This window comes from Chlamydotis macqueenii, chromosome 1 (genome assembly GCF_036417535.1).
Source record: "Chlamydotis macqueenii isolate bChlMac1 chromosome 1, bChlMac1.mat, whole genome shotgun sequence".
NCBI lineage: Eukaryota > Metazoa > Chordata > Aves > Otidiformes > Otididae > Chlamydotis > Chlamydotis macqueenii.
Genome location: NC_141556.1, coordinates 80,918,234 through 80,937,668, shown reverse-complemented (window position 1 = coordinate 80,937,668; position 19,435 = coordinate 80,918,234). Strand labels below are relative to the sequence as shown.

The window sequence follows — 19,435 nt, the reverse complement described above, 5'->3', positions numbered from 1 at the left end:
AGATAACTTGTCCTGGAGTGGTTGTATGTTTCTCCTCTTGCTATGAAGATTCAGCTGGGATGGTGTTAGTTCTGTCCCTTTTCCTTCTTGCCAGCACAGGGCGTAGCTTACCCTGCCGCAGCTAGTGTGTCTGCCTGACCGCGGTTTGGCAGATGTCTGCGCACTGGTTGTGTGCAAGTCAGCACTTTCAAGGTGTTCTTCTCAACCCTGTGGGACTACATTTTAAAAGCAAAAGCAGAAAAGCTGCAAGCCTATAGTTTCAAGCACACAGGGCCAATCATTGGAGTTTTGGGAGGGTGGAAGCAGCCAGCTACAAACTGTGAGCACAGTCATCCTGGATCCAGACTACTGTTGATCCAAAACAGTGGCCAGTTGTGAATGCCTGCTGAAGAATGGAAAAACAGGATAAATCTGCAGTGATGTTTAGTGTACTTCTGTGGTTTCCTTGTGCACAAATCCAAACACTGTTGATCCATATGTATCTTCTTGATATTTCTCTACTTTTCTTTCTTTCTTTCTTTCTTTTTTTTCCCCTGCTTTTGGAGAAAAAAAGGTACAGTATTGTAGTCAATCACATTTGTTTCTGGCCTAGGTAACAGTAACAACCATTGGTTATGGAGACAAAGTTCCCCAGACATGGATTGGAAAGACAATAGCTTCCTGTTTTTCAGTATTTGCTATATCTTTCTTTGCTCTGCCAGCGGTAAGTAGAACTTGGATCACCTTACTAAAGTGTCTGTCTGATGGGCTCACAATGTGCACACACGCATCCTCAGGTGTATGTTTGTGTGTCTGTGTGCACACGCACCCACAAATGAATGAAACTGCAGTATCTTTACTGCAGTCATTTTAGAGAGATGCAGCCTAGAAAGTAGGTAAGAATGATTTTCACTACTTGGAGAACTGAAGTTATTCTGTGTGGCAAAGAGAGAGGTTTTTTTATCAACATGTCAGTACCAGAGGTGAAACTTCCTTCATTTCTGCTATTTTCTGATTATATAGGAATAATTTGGGGTCCTGCAAGGAAAGGAACACTGCCATGAAGGAGAGGTCTAGCAAACTGCATCTGCTTTCCTATATGGTACTATAAAGCATCTTTGGGCTTTTTCGATCTCCAGATAAATAAATTGGAGGAAACTAAAGACAACAACATCAAAACAATTGGAAAATATGAAGTATTTCTTTAGTAACAGTCTTTGACTTCTTTGCTCGGTTTGCCTGGAAATTCAAACTGGATTCTGGCTGTACTTGTGAGGTTTTGGGGTTTTTTTTTGTGTCAAGGAATGAAAAACAAGTGCAAACAGTAGCTGTAGATCACTCTTGTGACACTGGCATTTGCTTCTCCCACCATTGTGTAGGATTACCTTTGGAACATGACTGCCTCTGCGAATGCCTCTGACTAATGTTACCTGTTGATCACAGCAATAAACACATTGCTGTTTATTAAAGTTACAAGATGCCAATATCAACATGTTCAATTTCAAATTTATTTGTTGTAATAAATAGAACTCTGTCACTGTAGACATTTGAAAATTCAGAACTTTTATTTTTCTAGGAAGTTCTTTTATAAAATATCTGTTTATTTCATATGCTAAGTATTTGGTTTAGGCGTGTGAAGCCATATTGGAGTCTGACTAGTAATTTTGGTTATATTTAGGGTATACTGGGGTCTGGTTTTGCCCTGAAAGTACAGCAGAAGCAACGTCAGAAGCATTTCAACAGACAAATCCCAGCTGCAGCTTCTCTAATTCAGGTGAGGCTCCTAACAGTAAAATGCTTAGGAGAGTATTGGAGAGGGAGTGTGGCCTAGCAGTTAAAGTACTGAGAATCACAGTTACTAGACTTCATTATAAATCTGTAACTGGTGTTTAACCACTTTGTCTTTTTGATCCACTTCAGTCACTAGAGGGAATTAGATAATTGTCTGCCCGTGCCATCCTCTTATGACTGAGCATAGGAGGCTTTACTAACTTGATATTCACAAGCATAGTGACACTAACTGGATGCAATGAGTCTCTTTGGTGAAACAGTAAAAACATCTTTGCTACAATCCTTAATTCCCAACTTCCTTTTTATATTCCCTTAGGTCCTGTGTATCTGCCAAACCCTGAAATGATGAATGTGTGTACATATACATGTATATACACCCCTCAGTTCAGAAAAATGTCCCAGCATAACGTTCTATGTGATAATTTAAAGAATGCAATAGCATTGGAGCAGGCTACTTAGGGAGGTGGTTGAGTCACCATCCCTGGACATATTTGAAATACATGTAGATGTGGTGCTTAGGGACATGGTTTAGTGGTGGACTAGGCAGGGCTAGGTTAATGGTTGGACTTGATGACCTTAAAGGTCTTTTCCAACCTAAACGATTTTATGATGCCCAAATACTAAAATGTGGCACACTGCAGAGGAAGAGGAACAGCAGTATTTTATGATGCTTGTGGGAATTCATTTTTATGAGGGTTGTTTGTTATTGTGGATCTGGGTTCTTTTGCTTTTTGGGGTTGTTTTTACTGTGGGCAGGGTTAGACCCCAGCTCCAAGGAGAGCGCTTACAAGGGTGTACCTGAGATCACTCTGTGCTGAATGCATGTTTCCTGGTGCAAATTATACTCACCAGTCATATACAGGGAAGAGTGTATTTTATTAGGCGTGATGTTGTGTGGTATAGCATAGTGATTACAGTCAGAACCCTTTGCAGCATGTTTCCATTGATTGAAGATTTTGCTGTCAGTTTGCAGCAAAATCTGACTTCCCTGTCCTGCTTCTTCACCGAGATTATTTGGTTTGGGTTTTATTACAGACTCTGTGGCGGTGCTACGCAGCAGAAAAATCCTGCAGTTCTACAGCAACATGGAAGATCTATGTTACATCACCCGTGCAAAATCCCAAAAAACCACCAGCGCCATCTAGCCCTAGTCTGAGAAAACAGGTAACACATAGTTGGCAGAGCTCTATTCTGTTCTTGCTTTTAATTTGATTGTGATAACTTGCCAAAATCGCAAATCCCCAAAGCATTTGGAGAGTTGAAAGGCATTTGTACTGGGACATTTGATAGTTTTCCTCATGCCACGGCATGATTAGTTTAGTTTTCCTTAAAATATTCCTGAAGGACAAATGTCTCCAAACTTTAAATTTGTTCTGGTAGTTAAATGGGTGCCAGTTCTCCATTGTTTTGTTCTCTTTGAAGTCTCCTCTAGCTTCTCAAAGGGTAGTGTAAGTCATTGATGACACTTTCCCATTTTGCATAGTAGTTCATACAGGAAGAAAGGAGAAAGCTAGTTTAAAAACTTATGTTCACATTCAACGTGTGGCTGACAGTATCTATGCTCTTCTTGCTCAAGTACTTCTCTCCATGTTACTTTTATCTGGGGCTGTATGTAGAAATTTGAGCAAATTCCTGAGCTGTGGCTGCAGTAAAATGGAATAGCGTTTGTCTACACAGTTGGGATTGCCTAAACATAGTTATATAATATGTTTCATTGGCAAGCTTGTCTAGCCTTCAGCACCCCTTCTGGAAAGGCCCAGGTCTGCAGCAGGTCTAGCTCAGATACTCAAGATTTCTAAAGTGATGTTAGAGGTCTGATTTTTAGACAGTGAAATTCCACTGATGCCGGTTGCCCAGCAGAGAACAGCAGCACAGTCTATTCAGTGTTGAGCAGAGTGTAACTTTGCCATGAGAATAACGTCTTCATAACTGAAGGAAGAAAAAACAGGAGGAAAGGGGTAAAACTGAAGTAAGGTTAAGTAGTATGTGATGCTGAACAGCAAGCAATCCATGGTAGAAGAACTGGAAAAAACAGACAGTTTTTAGTGCCATTAGTATTTTTCCTCTGTTTTCTCTAGTGAGAGGGATTTCCCTAATATATTATTAAAGCTGAACTCCCCTGTTAATGGCTAACTCTAATTCAAGAAGATAGTAATGGTTCTTTCATCTCTTACCAATGGATCATGTTCTCTTGTCAAATGAGACCAGTTCTTTATTTCTCTGCCTAGCCTCTTATTTTGAAGACTAAAATATACATTGATCATCTTGTGCTTGTTGTAGCATTTTGTTCTTCAGAGAGTTCCTAGTTTATTTTACTGTTATGACAGCCCATAATATTTGCCTTTAGAAGCATCTTGATTCATAGTAATGCATCCTCTGTCTACAATAAATGCCAGTTTCTAGCATTTTTCATGCCCTGTTTGATGAACTGCAAACATACTTTTGTTTAATTTCTGCAGAGCTGAAAAAAAGGATAAATTCCAAAAGACTGAATGCAGACCATAATAAAATAAGAACTGATTTACTTAGGCCAAGTAGCATTGTCTCATTTTTGAATCCATTGAGCCCGCAGCTGTTTGTGTTGATATGTGTGAATACTCATTCTCTCTTATGATGCTTATCTCTGCTAACTACTTAGTGGTTACATCAGAGGCCAGAATATTTTGCAGAATTGAGTGCAGTAGCCCCGGATCTCAGCTCCTTCTCAGAAGGTTACTGGAACATTAGGCAGATTCATGTTTACCTCCTACCTCTATTTTGAAGCGTGTGAGTAGTAGAACCAGGTAGGACTAGAGCCAAAGGATACGAAGCATGAAGACTGGAAATAAATTCTATATTGTGAGAATTAGTATTTGTATAGCTAGGTGGAGGCAGCAGACAGCACAGGCCACGTAGCCAACACATGAGTGGCTCTTATTTTGGTCACTTGTAGTCACAAAGGCAGACGGAGACCAGCCTTACTTGGAACCAGTTGAATCGAAACCTTAATTTTTCATTCTTATGTACAAATAGTAGGGTGTTTATTAGGTTGCCTTTTAGGCTTCTAAAATCAGGAGAACTTCAGCTTTGGAGGCAGGAGGCAGGATTTATCTTCTTCTGATGTGCCTAATTCAGCCTTTTACAAAAAGGCTGAACTTCGGCATCAAAGGCATGAAATTTTTTTTAATTGAAATGGCTGCACAGTGCATAGATTATACTTCAAAGTCTATGGTTATGTTTAATTAAAGTTTAGAAAGATGTTACAGCCAAGCTGTTGTATACTAAAGTGATTACTATTTTGGGTGCCTTGAGTTTTGGACCCAGCTTGAGAATTTTTAGTTGAGACTTAATTTTCAGAATGTGCTAGGAGTCTTCTCCTTAGAACCAAATTCTTACTAAGTTAACATTGGTGATTCAGAATCAGCCACTTTGAAAACATTAACCAAGGTTGTAACACTTTCACTGAATTTCAACTGCATTCTTAAAAAAAAAAAAAAAAACCAAAACAACCCCCCCCCCCCCCCAAAAAAAAAAAAAACCAAACCTCAAATGAATTTACTGCATAGTGAAGTTCACATGTGTACTTCTCTGGTTTCAGTGTCTTCTGATATCCTGTTTCTACTACTGCAGGCTAGAAGATACAAAAGAAAAGGGAAACCAGGCTGTGGTAATGGTTCTGCACCTGTAATAAACCCAGGAGAGAATGCCTTATCTATTCCACAGATCACTTATGATCACACTGATGAACAAGAACACAAAAAAGATGTGTCTTTCTACATTGGTGAACCAGGAGGTAATTTACTTTCACTTATGTTCAGATTAGCATTTTTTTAAGAGACAATGTTAAAGTGAAATGAACTGATGAAGGGAAAATTTCCATGAAAAATAGTTTTAGAGTAATCAGTAAAGCAAGATTCCTCAAACCAAGCAAAATTACATAACAAAACAAGGGGACACAAATTAAAGGAAATCTTTAGATTCGTGTGGTGCGAACATTAAAAGAGCTTTTTTTGTTGACTCAATGTCGTAGTTCAGCCCCGATCGGGACCAGACTATGCAGTCTCTCTCTCGCTCCCCCCACCCTCTGAGAGAACAGGGGGAGATTCGGTAAACAAAAGAAAACCAGGAAAAAAAAAACCAAACACATGGGTTGAGATTGAACAAAAAGTAAATTTAACAGTAATAACAGAAGAAAACAAAACACTGATGCAACACAAATACAGTATAATGCCTTACAACAAATCTCCACACCTAGTTCCTTCCAAGTAGCAGGAGGCTCCCTTCAGCAGCCTCCTCACTTTATATACTGAGCATGATGTCAGAGGGGATGGAATAGCCCTTTGGCTAATTTGGGTAAATTAACCCCAGCTGTTAGCTAATTAGTTAACTATCCCAGCCATAGGGGCTACCAGCTTCAGTTCTCCACCCAGCTCAGGTAAATATTAACTCTATCCTAGCCAGAACCAGGACACTCAATTAAGTTATCTCAATTAAGATGTTGGATATATTGCTAATTCTATGTTTTTTAATTATCTTAGAGATGAATGGAAAGCTTCCTCAGATCTACTCTACTTTTAAACTTTACCTCACATATAGCCTAAAGGAAGGAAAATAAAACAGGAAAAATATCTTTACTTTTTTACAGCACCCTCTTAAACATTGTGTAAAAAAAATTTAATAGGAACAGCTAAATATTTTTTCTGCCTACATTAACCAAGAGGTTTTGATAACTGGGGTTTTTTTTTTCTTGCTTTATTTAAAGTATATCGTGTGTTGTTATAAGTGGCTGTTGTATTTCAACCTGGAAGCTGGCTGAATTTCAGTGCTAAGCTAAGATACTGCTTTGTTCCATAAAATTCTCTTTTTTAATTAAGTTTGTGGTGGAAATGCGGGTATGAAATATTATTGTTTACTATAAAGCGAGGGTGGTTTTGAAAGCTAATTTTTTCACCTTTGTCTTGATTTTTGTTGTCTGATGGGGTTGGGGAAACTTGTGCTAGTTCTGGATCTGCTAAATCTTTAGCTCAAGGGGAGATTTTTTCCTTATAGTCTGAGGAGTTATGTTCCATACCTAGACGCATGCAAAGCCTTGCCAAGTTAACTGAGGTATCCAAAGATGCTGAACCTAGTTAAAGCTATGTTATCATGTGGTGCTTTGACTTAGGTTTTCATCTGGTTGATAAACCTGAACATCAACTCTGTATAAAATTGCTACTCTTGTGTGTCAGCTTCAATGTCATGTAATTTCAACTTGGAGAGAGTATGGCTGTATTCTTGACATTATGGTTTCTTTAATAAAAAGTACTTAAATTTACGCCCCTAGAGGGAATATTTAGTGTCTCCTGTATTGAACATAATCAAAGGTAGGAGTTTCAGTGGGTTGCTTTGACCTTACAGAGTTGCGAGATTGTATTGTCAATGCAACCTATGTCGTCCATACTAGAGCAGTCAGTTAGGGAATAGCAGGGATCTGAGAGCTCTGGTGTGTGGAGGCATATCTGTAAGGGATATGAGCATCTGGCTCCCACTGGGATTTAGAAAGAACTTCTAGCCTCTGCTTCATTCAACTCAAAGCCATGAACTGCTGTTGGAGGAGGAAGAGTTTCTTTCTTCCACTGATAGAGTTTTCATTACTTCTCATGCTCCTTATGTTTTATAATCTTGTATAAATCTCCTATCTGTCACTTTGAGGTCAGAATAAAGTTGCTGCTTTAACTACGTGTCTCCTAACAGAATACTGTGTTCGTTCTCAGCATGTTTATTAGAGTTGTGGAGCTTCCCTTGCTGACCATGTAACAGCAGATTTTGCTGAATGTATTTTGTTATTGTGATATCTGTTGGTGATGGACAGAAGCAGCAAGGTGTTGTGTAACTTGTAACAATACTGAAGATAGTTAAGATATTGAGGACTATGTTGTCTGTATTCATGACTCTGACAGTACACATTTATTCACTTAAGCTATGTTCCTTAAACGTTCATAGTTATTCTGAGCAAAGCTCTGTGCGTCAGAGGAAAGAAATTGAAAAGACAAGCCTGTATCTTTTTCTGCCGGAAATCTTTGTAGCAGAGGAAAATTCTTTCCTTTTTCCACTTATTCTGAAAATGTTTTCTTGTTGTACTTTTATTATACCTGGTCTAATTTATTCTTGTTCTGAGAGACAACTATGCATATTATTCCCTTACCAATTAAGTTTTATCTATTATTCATTTTCTTTCACGCTTTGCCTTAGCCAGTGTCAGGGGTAAGTCACACTTCATTTGATTATTTATTTTTTTTTTATTCATTCCTTCTGTTGCAAAGCTTCCAGGAATGTTGTTGGCTAACTCAATTGCTCAGTTGACTGAACATTCTCGACACCTCTCAAAAGTTTAAACCTGATTTCTCTCAGTGAAGTTCTTGCCAGAATTAATAGGCTTCTATTCTTGGGAAGTGGAAGCACTAGGCTTCAAGCCTGTAAATGGGGGTATTTTTTTCCTCTCTTAAAAAGCTGACAGTAGAAAAGACAGAAAATAATAATAAAAAAGGCACCTGAAAAGGGCCATGCCAGCTTCTATTTCAGTGTTGCTATAGTGGAATATTTTATTCATTGGTTGTGGGGGCTGGATGTTTTACAGATGATGGCAAACTTTGAGGTCGGATTAGATCACTTTTATAGGCCTGACCTAGGAGGAGCAGAGCTGTTGCTTTAAAACAGCTTTTCTACTCTGCTGCTCTGGTTTGATGTTAGAGGGACTGTAGGGAGACCTGAAACAAATGCCTGGCAAGTGCAGGCAACAGAATTACAGTCCCACTAAGAAAATTAATTCTTTTGGGCAGAAATAGACTGAAATTAAGTTAAAGTTTCCTTGATAAAGGAGAGTTTTACCTTAATTCAGGAACCGCATTGTGTAGGCACACTTTTTTTTTTTATGGAAATAAGGTTTTTCTTAGGATATCCTGTTCATGTATCCATGTCCACTCAGAATCCTCTTGGCTTGCTCAAAAATTGATGAGGAGACATATCTTTTAAAGCTAGGCAAAAATCCTTTCCTTTTCTATATGAAGAAACCTGAAAAAAGGGAAACCTTATAAAGGCTATGGATATGATCAACATTAAGATTTCTGAGATACTTGTGTATGTGTAATAAAAACCATGTATTGGGTAGCGCATAATGCAGAAACTAAATCTTTACATACCATAAATGATGGAGTCTTGAAACAAACACTTGATAACCTAAAAGGAAAACAGTCCCTGACTTCGTTCTGCATCACACATGGAATTTTGGATGTGACTAACATAGAGTGCTCTGTAACCCTAAGAACTTGACCATCCTTGCAGGAATGGAAAGGCCAAGTGTCTTCCGAAATAATAGTTTCCTTGCTTGAAGTCGAACCTCTACAAATAAGGAAGCTATTTAGAAAGAAATTAAAGAGGAACAGCTAAAGCAAACATGTATTTAAGAAAAACAATTCTGGAAAATAACTGTGATGCTGAAGATACTCTAGTGCAAGAATATACTCTTCTTTTAATGGATATCTATTGCTTCTACTGAGGAACTCTTTCATACCAGGGTGTATGATTTAATTTTTTCATGTCGTGACTTAAAACCCTCAGTGTCCTGCACAACATCCTTGTCTCTAAACTGGAGAGACATGGATTTGACAGACAGACCACTCGGTAGATAAGGAATTATCTGGATGGCCACACTCAGAGTTGTGGTCAACGGTTTGATGTCCAAGTGGAGACCAGTGACAAGGAGCGATCCTCAAGGGTTGGTATTGGGACCAGCCCTGTTTAACATCTCTGTCAGTGATGTGGACAGTGGGATAGAGTGCACCCTGAGTGACTTCATCGATAACACCAAGCTGTGTGGTGCAGCTGACACACTGGAGGGAAGGGATGCCATTCAGAGGGACCTTGACAGACTTGAGAGGTGGGTCCATGCTAACCTCATGAAGTTCAACCAGGCCAAGTGCAAGGTCCTGCCCATGGATCACGGTAATCCCAGGCACAAATACAGGCTGGATGGAGAATGGATTGACAGCAGCCCTGAGGACAAGGACTTGGGTGTGCTGCTGGACAAGAATATCAACATGAGCTGGCAACGTGCGCTTGCAGCCCAGAACCTCATCTTGGACTGCATCAAAAGCAGCATGGCCAGCAGGTCAAGGGAGGTGATTCTGCCCCTCTGCTCTGCTCTTGTGAGACCCCACCTGGAGTACTGTGTCCAGCTCTGGAGCCCCCAACATGAGAGGGATGTGGATCTGTTGGAGTGAGCCCAGAGCAGGGCCATGAAGACGATCAGAGGACTGGAGCACCTCTCCCATGAGGACAGGCTGAGAGAGTTGGGGCTGTTCAGCCTGGAGAAGAGGAGGCTCCGGGGAGACCTGATAGCGGTCTTCCAGTACCTAAAGGGGGCTTGTAGGAAAGACAGGGAGAAACTCTTTAGCAGGGCCTGTTGTGATAGGACAAAGGGTAATGGTTTCAAAATAGAGGGAGGTAGATTCAGACTAGACATCAGAAAAAAATTTTTTTACAGTGAGTGTGGTGGAACATTGGAACAGGTTGCCCAGGGAGGTGGTGGATGCCCCATCCCTGGAAATATTCAAGGCCAAGTTGGATGGGGCTCAGGGAAACTTGATCTAGTTGGAGATGTCCCTGCTCCTTGCAGGGGGAATAGACTCGATGACCTTTAAAGGTGCCTTCCAGCCCTAACGATTCTATGATTCTATACTCCCCTGCAGTAGGGTCTGTTATCAGGATGACAAGACATGGATGAATTCTCTGGCATCTTTAATGTTCCTGTAGGACTTAAAGAAGGCACTTAAGTATCAAGATGGTACTTACTTATGATAGCAAGACTTAGTGGCAGGTCATAAAGACTGATCCAAATAGAAGAAAAGCAAATAACATTTGAGTGTAACTGAAATATTTTACATGCACTTGAGTTTCATCTTCAAATAACAGCTATTCACTGCAATGTATGCTTCTCAAAATGAACTGAATAGCTGTTTCATAATGTTTTTTACTAGGGAGAAAAAAATTATAAAAATGTGAAAGTTTTTGGACCTTGAAGGTCAGCCTCCTGGGACAGCTCCAGCAGATGGAATATATTATTCTTTGTCAGTTATTGTAGGTTGTATACACAACTCATTATTGTAAAATTTGTCAAAGTCACAAGGCTCTCACAGTGATAAATCTCTGTTGGGGTAAACCCAAAATTTGTTATTTATCACTGTGTTCTTCTGTTTGCTTTTTGGAGTTTCTTGCATGTTGACATATTCCTACCCCCTTATCGATATTCAAAGCAAAACTACACAAGAGTGATTTTTTTTTTTTTTTTTCACCAGGAGAAGGGAGAGAAGTGTAGTTTTTGATGACCTTCCTGAATACCTTTATAAGCCCTTTTATATAAAGTGTGTAATAGTGTTAATGTTGATTTATTCTGTCTGTAATGCTAGTTTGGATGCTGACATTCCAGAACTCACCTATCTAGTAATGGGTTGGTTGTTCCTGGAAAATAGTTGCATTTCCATTGGGGAAAAAAAAGCTGCTTTACCTCAGTGGTGTACACGGATTACAATCTGCAGTACATATAAAGAAGTGGACATTTTAAATGAAGTGGATTCATGGATTCCAGTGTTGACAAGCTGAGTGAAAGGTGAGAAAAAACATATGGCTAAAATTAACAGAGTAAAGCAAACACCAAAGCTTTTGAGGGTCTGCAAAACTGTCAGTAAGTCAGAAAAGCATAAATATAAAGATATGCTCCAAATTAGCAAGAGAAAGTATCCAGATACCATGCTTCTGAAAAATGTCATGCTCTTAAGAGGGTGAGTTTAGCAGATGATGGTCATTTTGCAGTGAGAATCTATATTCAGCATAGGGCTGTTTAACTTCTGAATATGTCAGTCAGTTCAGGACTTGTAGGTACTAATGGTATTTGCATAAAGAAGTGAGTAAGAATTGTGAAAACATACTTGTATGCCTCTACCAGAAAGTTTTCAGTCTTTGCTGTTTCAGCCCTGGCTGTCCCGAGTGAGAACTTTCAGTGTATTCTGTGGTTTATCTTCCATGACCGAAATGGATGGTAGAACTAGGAGTAGGGGGTGGTGTAAGGGGAGATGGAGGCTGAAAGGAAGAGAACAGCTGCCTCTGCCAAACTCACTCTTGCTTCTGATTAAATCTGGCAGCTTTTGAGGTTTAAAAATTTATTTTTGTTCTGCATTTATTCAACTCCATGTTCTGCCTGATTTAGGAACAGAGTTTAGATTGCTGGTCACACTGGACTTGAGCAGGGACTTTGTAGCAGATGGTCCTAGAGACCATAGGAGTGTATAGTGAGAGAAGGTATTTGCAGCTCCCTCAAACTTCTTCTGATTAGTAATATCAGTAAAAATGAGTTTAGATTTTTTTAATTCAGAAAAACATTTTTCTTTTGCGATGTCAAAGACAACATATTTAGATGAAACTTTATTGAGTTGAAAATGTTCCAGCTGACTTCAGTTGCGATGTAAGACTGAATTTAGCTGATCAGTAGCAAAAGAAAATTCTCTGGATGGTGGGAAGATGTTATGATGATATTGGCTTAGGACAAGCACATGGTGAATGACAAGTTTGTGCTATAGAATTAAAAAAACAAATGAACTACAGAAGTGATGTCCACCATGGACTGATGGCAGTGGTGTTTCTGGTAAAGTTGACTATTAGAATTGGAAAAAAGACACTATCAGCACAGCAGTGGAGGGGGGGGGGTGCGGGGGGAAGAGTTGCAAAGGAACACATACCCCAGAATAGGATGATTTGTTGCCAAAAAATAATATTTAACTGTTAAAACCTTATAATTGTAGACAATTAAATTTTATTTGAGTCAACATGTTGCCTAATAAGAAAACAAGGGCAGGTTTTTAGAGTGATATTAAACTGACTTAAAATTATATAGATTATGGTAAGCTATTTCACAGTACTGATGTGGCCCTGAAAATTTTTTACTCTTTGATCCAGAATATATATCATGATAATCTTACTGTGTAAGTCTCTGGGCAAGAGAAGGAAGGAATAAAATCCAAGACCTTGTCATAGGAGTGTGAAGGGAGAATTCAACTGTTGACTGTAAAGACAGGAAATCAGTTTTTCTTTTGTTATGTTTGAGCAGCCAGCAGAATCTTCTCACTGTACAGCACCTTGTTGGGTATTCCTGACATCTGTGTCTGAAGGAATGCATTGGAAAAACCTATTATTCAGTTAGGTCTTCGGTAGCCTACACAGAAAGTGTAGAGTGGAAGTAGAGAAGGGACTGTTCTACCTTTGAGTTGTACTACTAGAGATTTGATTAAAAATATGAAAGGCACATTGGAGAATAATCATAAAATGGTAGATTTAGGAAGCCTCGGGAAGAAGAGAGAAGTGAAATAGTTATTGGACTTCAAGAATGGTAACTTAATGGATAAGATACGGTAGGAAGCAAGACTAAGTCTTATGCTCAAAGTCTTCGTTATAAGCAAGAGGAAGCAGACTTTATAAAAGTAAAACTAGAATTTGTGCTAGTATAACTGAAATCTTGAGATCTAATCACTATTAGTCCAGATCTAATTGTTACCAAAAAAGTCAAGTGTGATTTTTTTTTTTTATATTTAAGAAGTTGCAATAATAGTAAAAATACAATTAAAACTGTAACACATACTTCTTAATTCCTACTTATTTTCCTGGCATTTATGCTCCTCTGGGTCCTATGGCAAAGGCAGAAGGGGAAGTAGTACGATGAGTTATTGAAATCTGGTATCCTTCACAGGGAGGAATATGATGTTTGTGGTGATAGTTTCTCCTTCCTCTCCTGGGATCTGCTTGGGGTCACTTAAATATTTTCTCACACACTTTTACATATTTCATCGTTGGTGTGCAGCACCAGGTTTCATCTTAATTTAACATATACGTTCTGGTTTATGTATGTGAGAGAGTATTTCTTTGTTCTTTTTTAGTCTTAAAACAAGTTTTGTCCTGCTACAGGACTGCATTTTTCTTTCATTGACCGTTAGTGAATTGTTTATAGCTGTGGAGTCTCCAGTGCCAAGCCTGTGCCCCATCTCTTATCTCGCGCTTGTATTCCTATACACTGCATCCTGTATTTCCACCTCTCAAGGCCTCTAATGTTCTTCTTGATCTGTATTTCTACAGACTATGTCATTATTGAGTTGTAAATATCTCATTCTACTACAGTAACTGCTGCTACGATATGAAACCATCGTTGTACAACACAAAGATAAACAAAAGTAAAACAAGTTAAATATAGACACCTGGTCAATTAGAGAAATTGCTGTCACAGCTAAATCACTTAAAGTCAGGCCAGGAAAAGTTTGGACAGAGCAGGCCTGAGAAACCTCATTCCTTAGGTCTTGCAAACTCAGTACAAAGCTTAGGTCCTGTGACTAGCAGTGCTAATACAGGCCAACACATGAGAGTTAAGGAGACACAGGAGCTCCTTAGTGACTTTACATGAATATCCCAAACTGTCACTCTTTCAAAACGTAGGAAAGATGGGCACAAGCTCAGTAAATTGTGAGCTTTTTAAAATGACCTAAATTTGAGATTAAAACCTATGCAAAATGGAAGTTTTGCCCAATCATAGAATCATAGAACGGTTAGGGTTGGAAGGGACCTTCAAAGGTCATCTAGTCCAGCCCCCCTGCAAGGAGCAGGGACATCCCTGACTAGATCAGGTTGCTCAGAGCCTCATCCAGCCCGGCCTTGAACGTTTCCAGAGATGGGGCCTCCACCACCTTTCTGGGCAACCTGTTCCAGTGTTCTATAACTCACATCGTAAAAATTTTTTTCCTAATTTCTAATCTAAATCTACCCCCCTCTATTTTAAAACCATTACCTCTTGTCCTATCGCAACAGGCCCTACTAAACAGCCTATCCCCATCTTTCTTGTAGGCCCCCTTTAGGTACTGGAAGACCGCTATCAGGTCTCCCTGGAGCCTCCTCTTCTGCAGGCTGAACATCCCCAACTCTCTCAGCCTGTCCTCATAAGAGAGGTGCTCCAGCCCTTTTATCATCTTCGTGGCCCTCCTCTGGACCTTCTCCAACTGGTCCATGTCCTTCTTGTGCTGGGGGCTCCAGAACTGAACACAGTACTCCAGGTGGGGTCTCACCAGGGCAGAATAGAGGGGGAGAATCACCTCCCTCGACCTGCTGGCCACGCTCCTCTTGACGCAGCCCAGGATGCGGTTGGCCTTCTGGGCCACAAGGGCGCATTGCCTGCTCATGTTGAGCTTCTCATCCACCAGCACTCCCAAGTCCTTCTCCTCAGGGCTGCTGTCAATCCATTCACCGCCCAGCCTGTATTTGTGCCTGGGATTGCCGTGACCCAGGTGCAGGACCTTGCACTTGGCCTGGCTGAACTTCATGAGGTTGGCACGGGCCCACCTCTCCAGCCTGTCAAGGTCCCTCTGCATGGCATCCCTCCCTTCCAGCGTGTCAACAGCACCACACAACTTGGTGTCATCGGCGAACTTGCTGAGGGTGCACTCTATCCCACTGTCCATGTCGCCGACAAAGATGTTGAACAGGGCCGGGCCCAGCACGGACCCCTGAGGGACGCCACTCGTGACCGGTCTCCACATGGACATTGAGCCGTTGACCACCACTCTCTGAGTGCGGCCATCCAGCCAACTCCTTATCCACCGAGTGGTCCGTCCATCAAACCCATGTCTCTCTAGTTTAGAGAGAAGGATGTCGTGTGGGACAGTGTCAAAAGCTTTGCACAAGTCCAGGTAGATGATGTCAGTTGCTCGTCCCTTGTCCACCGATGCCGTCACCCCATCATAGAAGGCCACCAAATTGGTCAGGCATGATCTGCCCTTGGTGAAGCCATGTTGGCTGTCACCAAACACCTCCTTGCTCTCCATGTGCCTTAGCATGGTTTCCAGGAGAATCTGCTCCCTGACCTTGCCAGGCACAGAGGTGAGGCTGACCGGCCTGTAGTCACCTGGTTCTTCCTTATTCCCCTTTTTAAAAATTGGGGTTATGTTCCCTCTCTTCCAGTCATCGGGGACCTCACCAGACCACCACGACTTCTCAAATACGATAGCCAGTGGCTTGGCAACTTCATCCGCCAGTTCCCTCAGGACCCACGGATGGATCTCATCAGGACCCATGGACTTGTGCACCTTCAGGTTCCTTAGATGATCCCGAACCTGCTCTTTGAGTACAATGGGCAGTTCTTCATTCTCGCAGTCCCTGCTTGTACCTTCTACAGCTTGGGCGGTGGGACAGGAACTCTTGTCGGTGAAGACTGAGGCAAAAAAGTCATTGAGAACCTCAGCCTTCTCCATGTCCTGGATAACCAGGACACCAGTTCCCTTCTGGAGGGAGCCTACATTTACCCTGGACTTTCTTTTGTCCCCTACGTACCTATAAAAGCTCTTCCTGTTACATTTTATATCCCTGGCCAGATTCAGTTCTGCCAGGGCTTTGGCCTTCCTTACCTTATCCCTGGCCACTCGCGCAGCCTCTTTGTAGTCCTCCCAGGCTACCTGTCCCCACTTCCACCCTCTATAGGCTTCCTTTTTCACTTTCAGTTGGTCCAGGAGCTCCTTGCTCATCCACACCGGCCTCCTGGCCTTTTTGCCTGACTTGTTTTTCATCGGGATGCACCTCTGCTGAGCTTGGAGGAGGTGCTCCTTGAATATGGACCAACTTTCCTGGGCCCCTCTTCCCTCCAGGGCCGCCTCCCATGGCACTTGGCCCATCAGGTCCCTGAAGAGGCCGAAGTCCGCCTTCCTGAAGTCTAGGGCAGAGAGCTTGCCGTGTATTTTCCTTGCTGCCCCGTGGATCTTGAACTCCACCATGTCATGGTCGCTGCAGCCAAGGCTGTCCTTTAGTTTCACATCCCCGACCAGCCCCTCCCTGTTGGTGAGCACAAGGTCCAGCATGGCACCCCTCCTTGTCAGCCCCTCTATCGCCTGCAGGAGGAAGTTGTCATCCACGCATTCCAGGAACCTCCTGGACTGCCTGTGCCCTGCCGTGTTGTCTCTCCAACAGATGTCAGGGTGGTTGAAGTCCCCCATGAGGACCAGGGCCTGTGACCATGAGGCTGCTCCTATCTGCCTATAGAGCACTTCGTCTGCTCTATCCTCCTGGCCAGGCGGCCTGTAACAGACCCCTACCGTGACGTCCCCTGTCCCTCCCCATCCTCTAATCTTGACCCATAAGCTGTCTGTCAGCTCCTCCTCCATTCCCAGGCGGAGCTCTACGCACTCCAGCCGGTTGCTGACGTGGAGAGCAACACCCCCTCCTCGTCTCCCCTTCCTGTCCTTTCTAAAAAGCCTATACCCCTCCATGTTGACGCTCCAGTCGTATGTGTCATCCCACCACGTCTCCGTGATGCCAGTGAGGTCGCAGCCCTGCTCGTGTGCACGCATCTCCAGCTCTTCCTGTTTATTCCCCATGCTGCGTGCATTGGTATAGAGACACTTCAGCTGGGCCCCCGACAAAGCCGACTTGCTGGCTGGAGCAACAGGGGTACTATTGGATTGCAGTTTAGGTTCATTTGCACTTATCTGTGATCCTTCCTCAGCTTCTGGACCCTCGGTGCTGGCACTGGCGCCATGCTGACAGCAGTGGGCTGAACTGTGCTCCCCCTCCCCCAGCAACACTAGTTTAAAGCCCTCCGGACGAGCCTGGCAATTATTAAGGATAAAGTGTAAATACAGTAATGATGTCAGGTAATAGTTCATGTTAATTTTCAGTGAAAAGAAAAGAGCACTGAATTTGCTGAAATTGTCACTACAAATTGTGTCACTTGCTATTATTTGGCTAATGATTCTGTCGGAGCCACTAACCGGACTGATAGGATGCTGGTGAGATGCATGGGTCTATAAAAGGGTGCACAATGCATGCTTTGAAAGGGAGGGAAGGAGGAATTTCCATTTGTAGGAAAGTTTAGTTCCTAGAAGCATGCTGGAGTGGTCAAACTATTTAAAATACAAAACAAAAACTTAAACAAAAAAACCCCAGACAGTAGTAAGGAAATAGGTTACAGTGGACATGAATTGGTCAAGAGCAATCATGTCAGATTATGTAGGGTATTTTTCTGCAATGTGGCTATGTGTGTTGTAGGCAGGAGAGAGGCAGAAAACAATTTACATACTGATTTTAATCACCCTTTCTTGTCTTATCCTTATATATGCATAAACACAGGATCCGGATTATGGCCTAGAAAATTATCTTAGGCTACTGTAAGAGATGAAAACTTGTTGGAATACGATACTTAGCAAAATATTTACCACTAGTTCACTGTTTAACTGAGAAATGCTTTTAGAGACATTTCTGAGCCTGATGCTATTAAATAAGCCTGTCAGTGGGTCAGATTATGGACTAGAGGGGAATATTCATATTTGATATGCTGTTGGTATCAACTCAGAAGTGGCTGAGAGCGCTTTGGAAGGCATCCCGTGAGCCTCCAACAGAAGCAGCACTGCGCGTGCAATTGTCTCCTGTCTCATGTTCCCCCACTAATCCTGTATCTCACGAATTCGTTGCAGGGATCTGCCTCCACACTCCTGCTATCAAGTACAAAGGCAGCTGCTTGACCTGATCTCTGGTCTGTTAACCAGCTGTTTACGGTACGTGATGCCACAGTGTGGAAAAGATAACACCCTCACGGCAGAGCGCTGGGGGATGCAGAGCCTTTTCTAGTACAGCATAGCACTGCAGCAGCTGCCCTTTTTGAGGTCATATGATCCAAATTATTTTGTGGAAGTGAGGGCAACCTTTGAGCGAGGGGAGGAGGAGGGAAGCAATTAAGAATTTAAGATTTCCCTTAAATGAAGGCTTTCCTCCATAAAAGGAGGGCTTGAACTCTGGTTAAGACCGTGATTTTCTAATTCTGTTCTAATTAGTCAAGTAAGTTAATATTAAAAATTACAATGCAGATTGTGCATCTGCGAATGGGAAACTAATAGATAAATGGAGATTGCCTGGCAAAACAGTCTACGAAACTTACACGATTTGGATTTTTCTCACCACTGCTACTTTAGAATCTCATCTTTTTGTTAAATGTTTCAGTGAGGCAGCAAGTCTCACTCCAGCGCAGCCCAGAATACAGAATATGTTGTCTAACATGCCAAAGACCAAACTTCAAGCAACAGTAATTTAATTTCAAAATGCAAGGTGCATCTTCATGCAATCCAGTGGATGAGAAAAGGGAAAGGGAGGAGGGGGAAGACCTAACCAGCACTTCAGCCAGTGGTGGATACAAAGCAATTGTAGTACTGTAGACTGAGGTTTTCCATTGCAGTTCCCTAGTGACTGTATGGGAGTGAAAGCCTTTTTGAGCCACTGAAGGTGAGAAGGCAGGTGCTTAATCTTATAAATGAGATTAGCTTTTCCTTTTTTTTTTTTTTTTCCCTTTTCTTTGTCCATGTGTACTGGTTTTATAAGAAGCTAAAGATTGTCAGCTTTTGCCTCAAACTCTTTTCCACAAAAGAAGCAGAGGCATCTGGAGATTGTTAAAATGAGAATGGAAGACAATGACAAAGCTCCAGCATGTAGTAGTCGGCTGCTAGACTGCAATGGAACCCTGTTTTGGTGTTGGGGCTGTATGTAAAAGGCTCGTCTTCTGTGGAGGAGAGAGCACTGCATGAGTCAGTGTTCTTGGATTCTGTTCCTAGCTCTGTTACTGATTTGCTATGTGACCTTGGGC

The 19,435-nt window shown here is 41.8% G+C and overlaps 1 protein-coding gene across 3 annotated transcripts in view; it reads left to right on the top strand.

Annotated features, from left to right (window-relative positions):
* LOC104486043 (potassium voltage-gated channel subfamily KQT member 1) overlaps window positions 1-19,435 on the top strand; it is a 517,969-nt gene that overhangs the window by 59,800 nt on the left and 438,734 nt on the right. For all 3 annotated transcript variants that reach the window (XM_086758236.1, XM_086758226.1, XM_086758232.1), the window contains exons 8-11: window positions 593-703; window positions 1,658-1,753; window positions 2,806-2,934; window positions 5,380-5,542. In XM_086758236.1, the coding sequence (XP_086614362.1) occupies window positions 593-703; window positions 1,658-1,753; window positions 2,806-2,934; window positions 5,380-5,542 (499 nt within the window). The remainder of the gene's footprint in view (window positions 1-592; window positions 704-1,657; window positions 1,754-2,805; window positions 2,935-5,379; window positions 5,543-19,435) is intronic.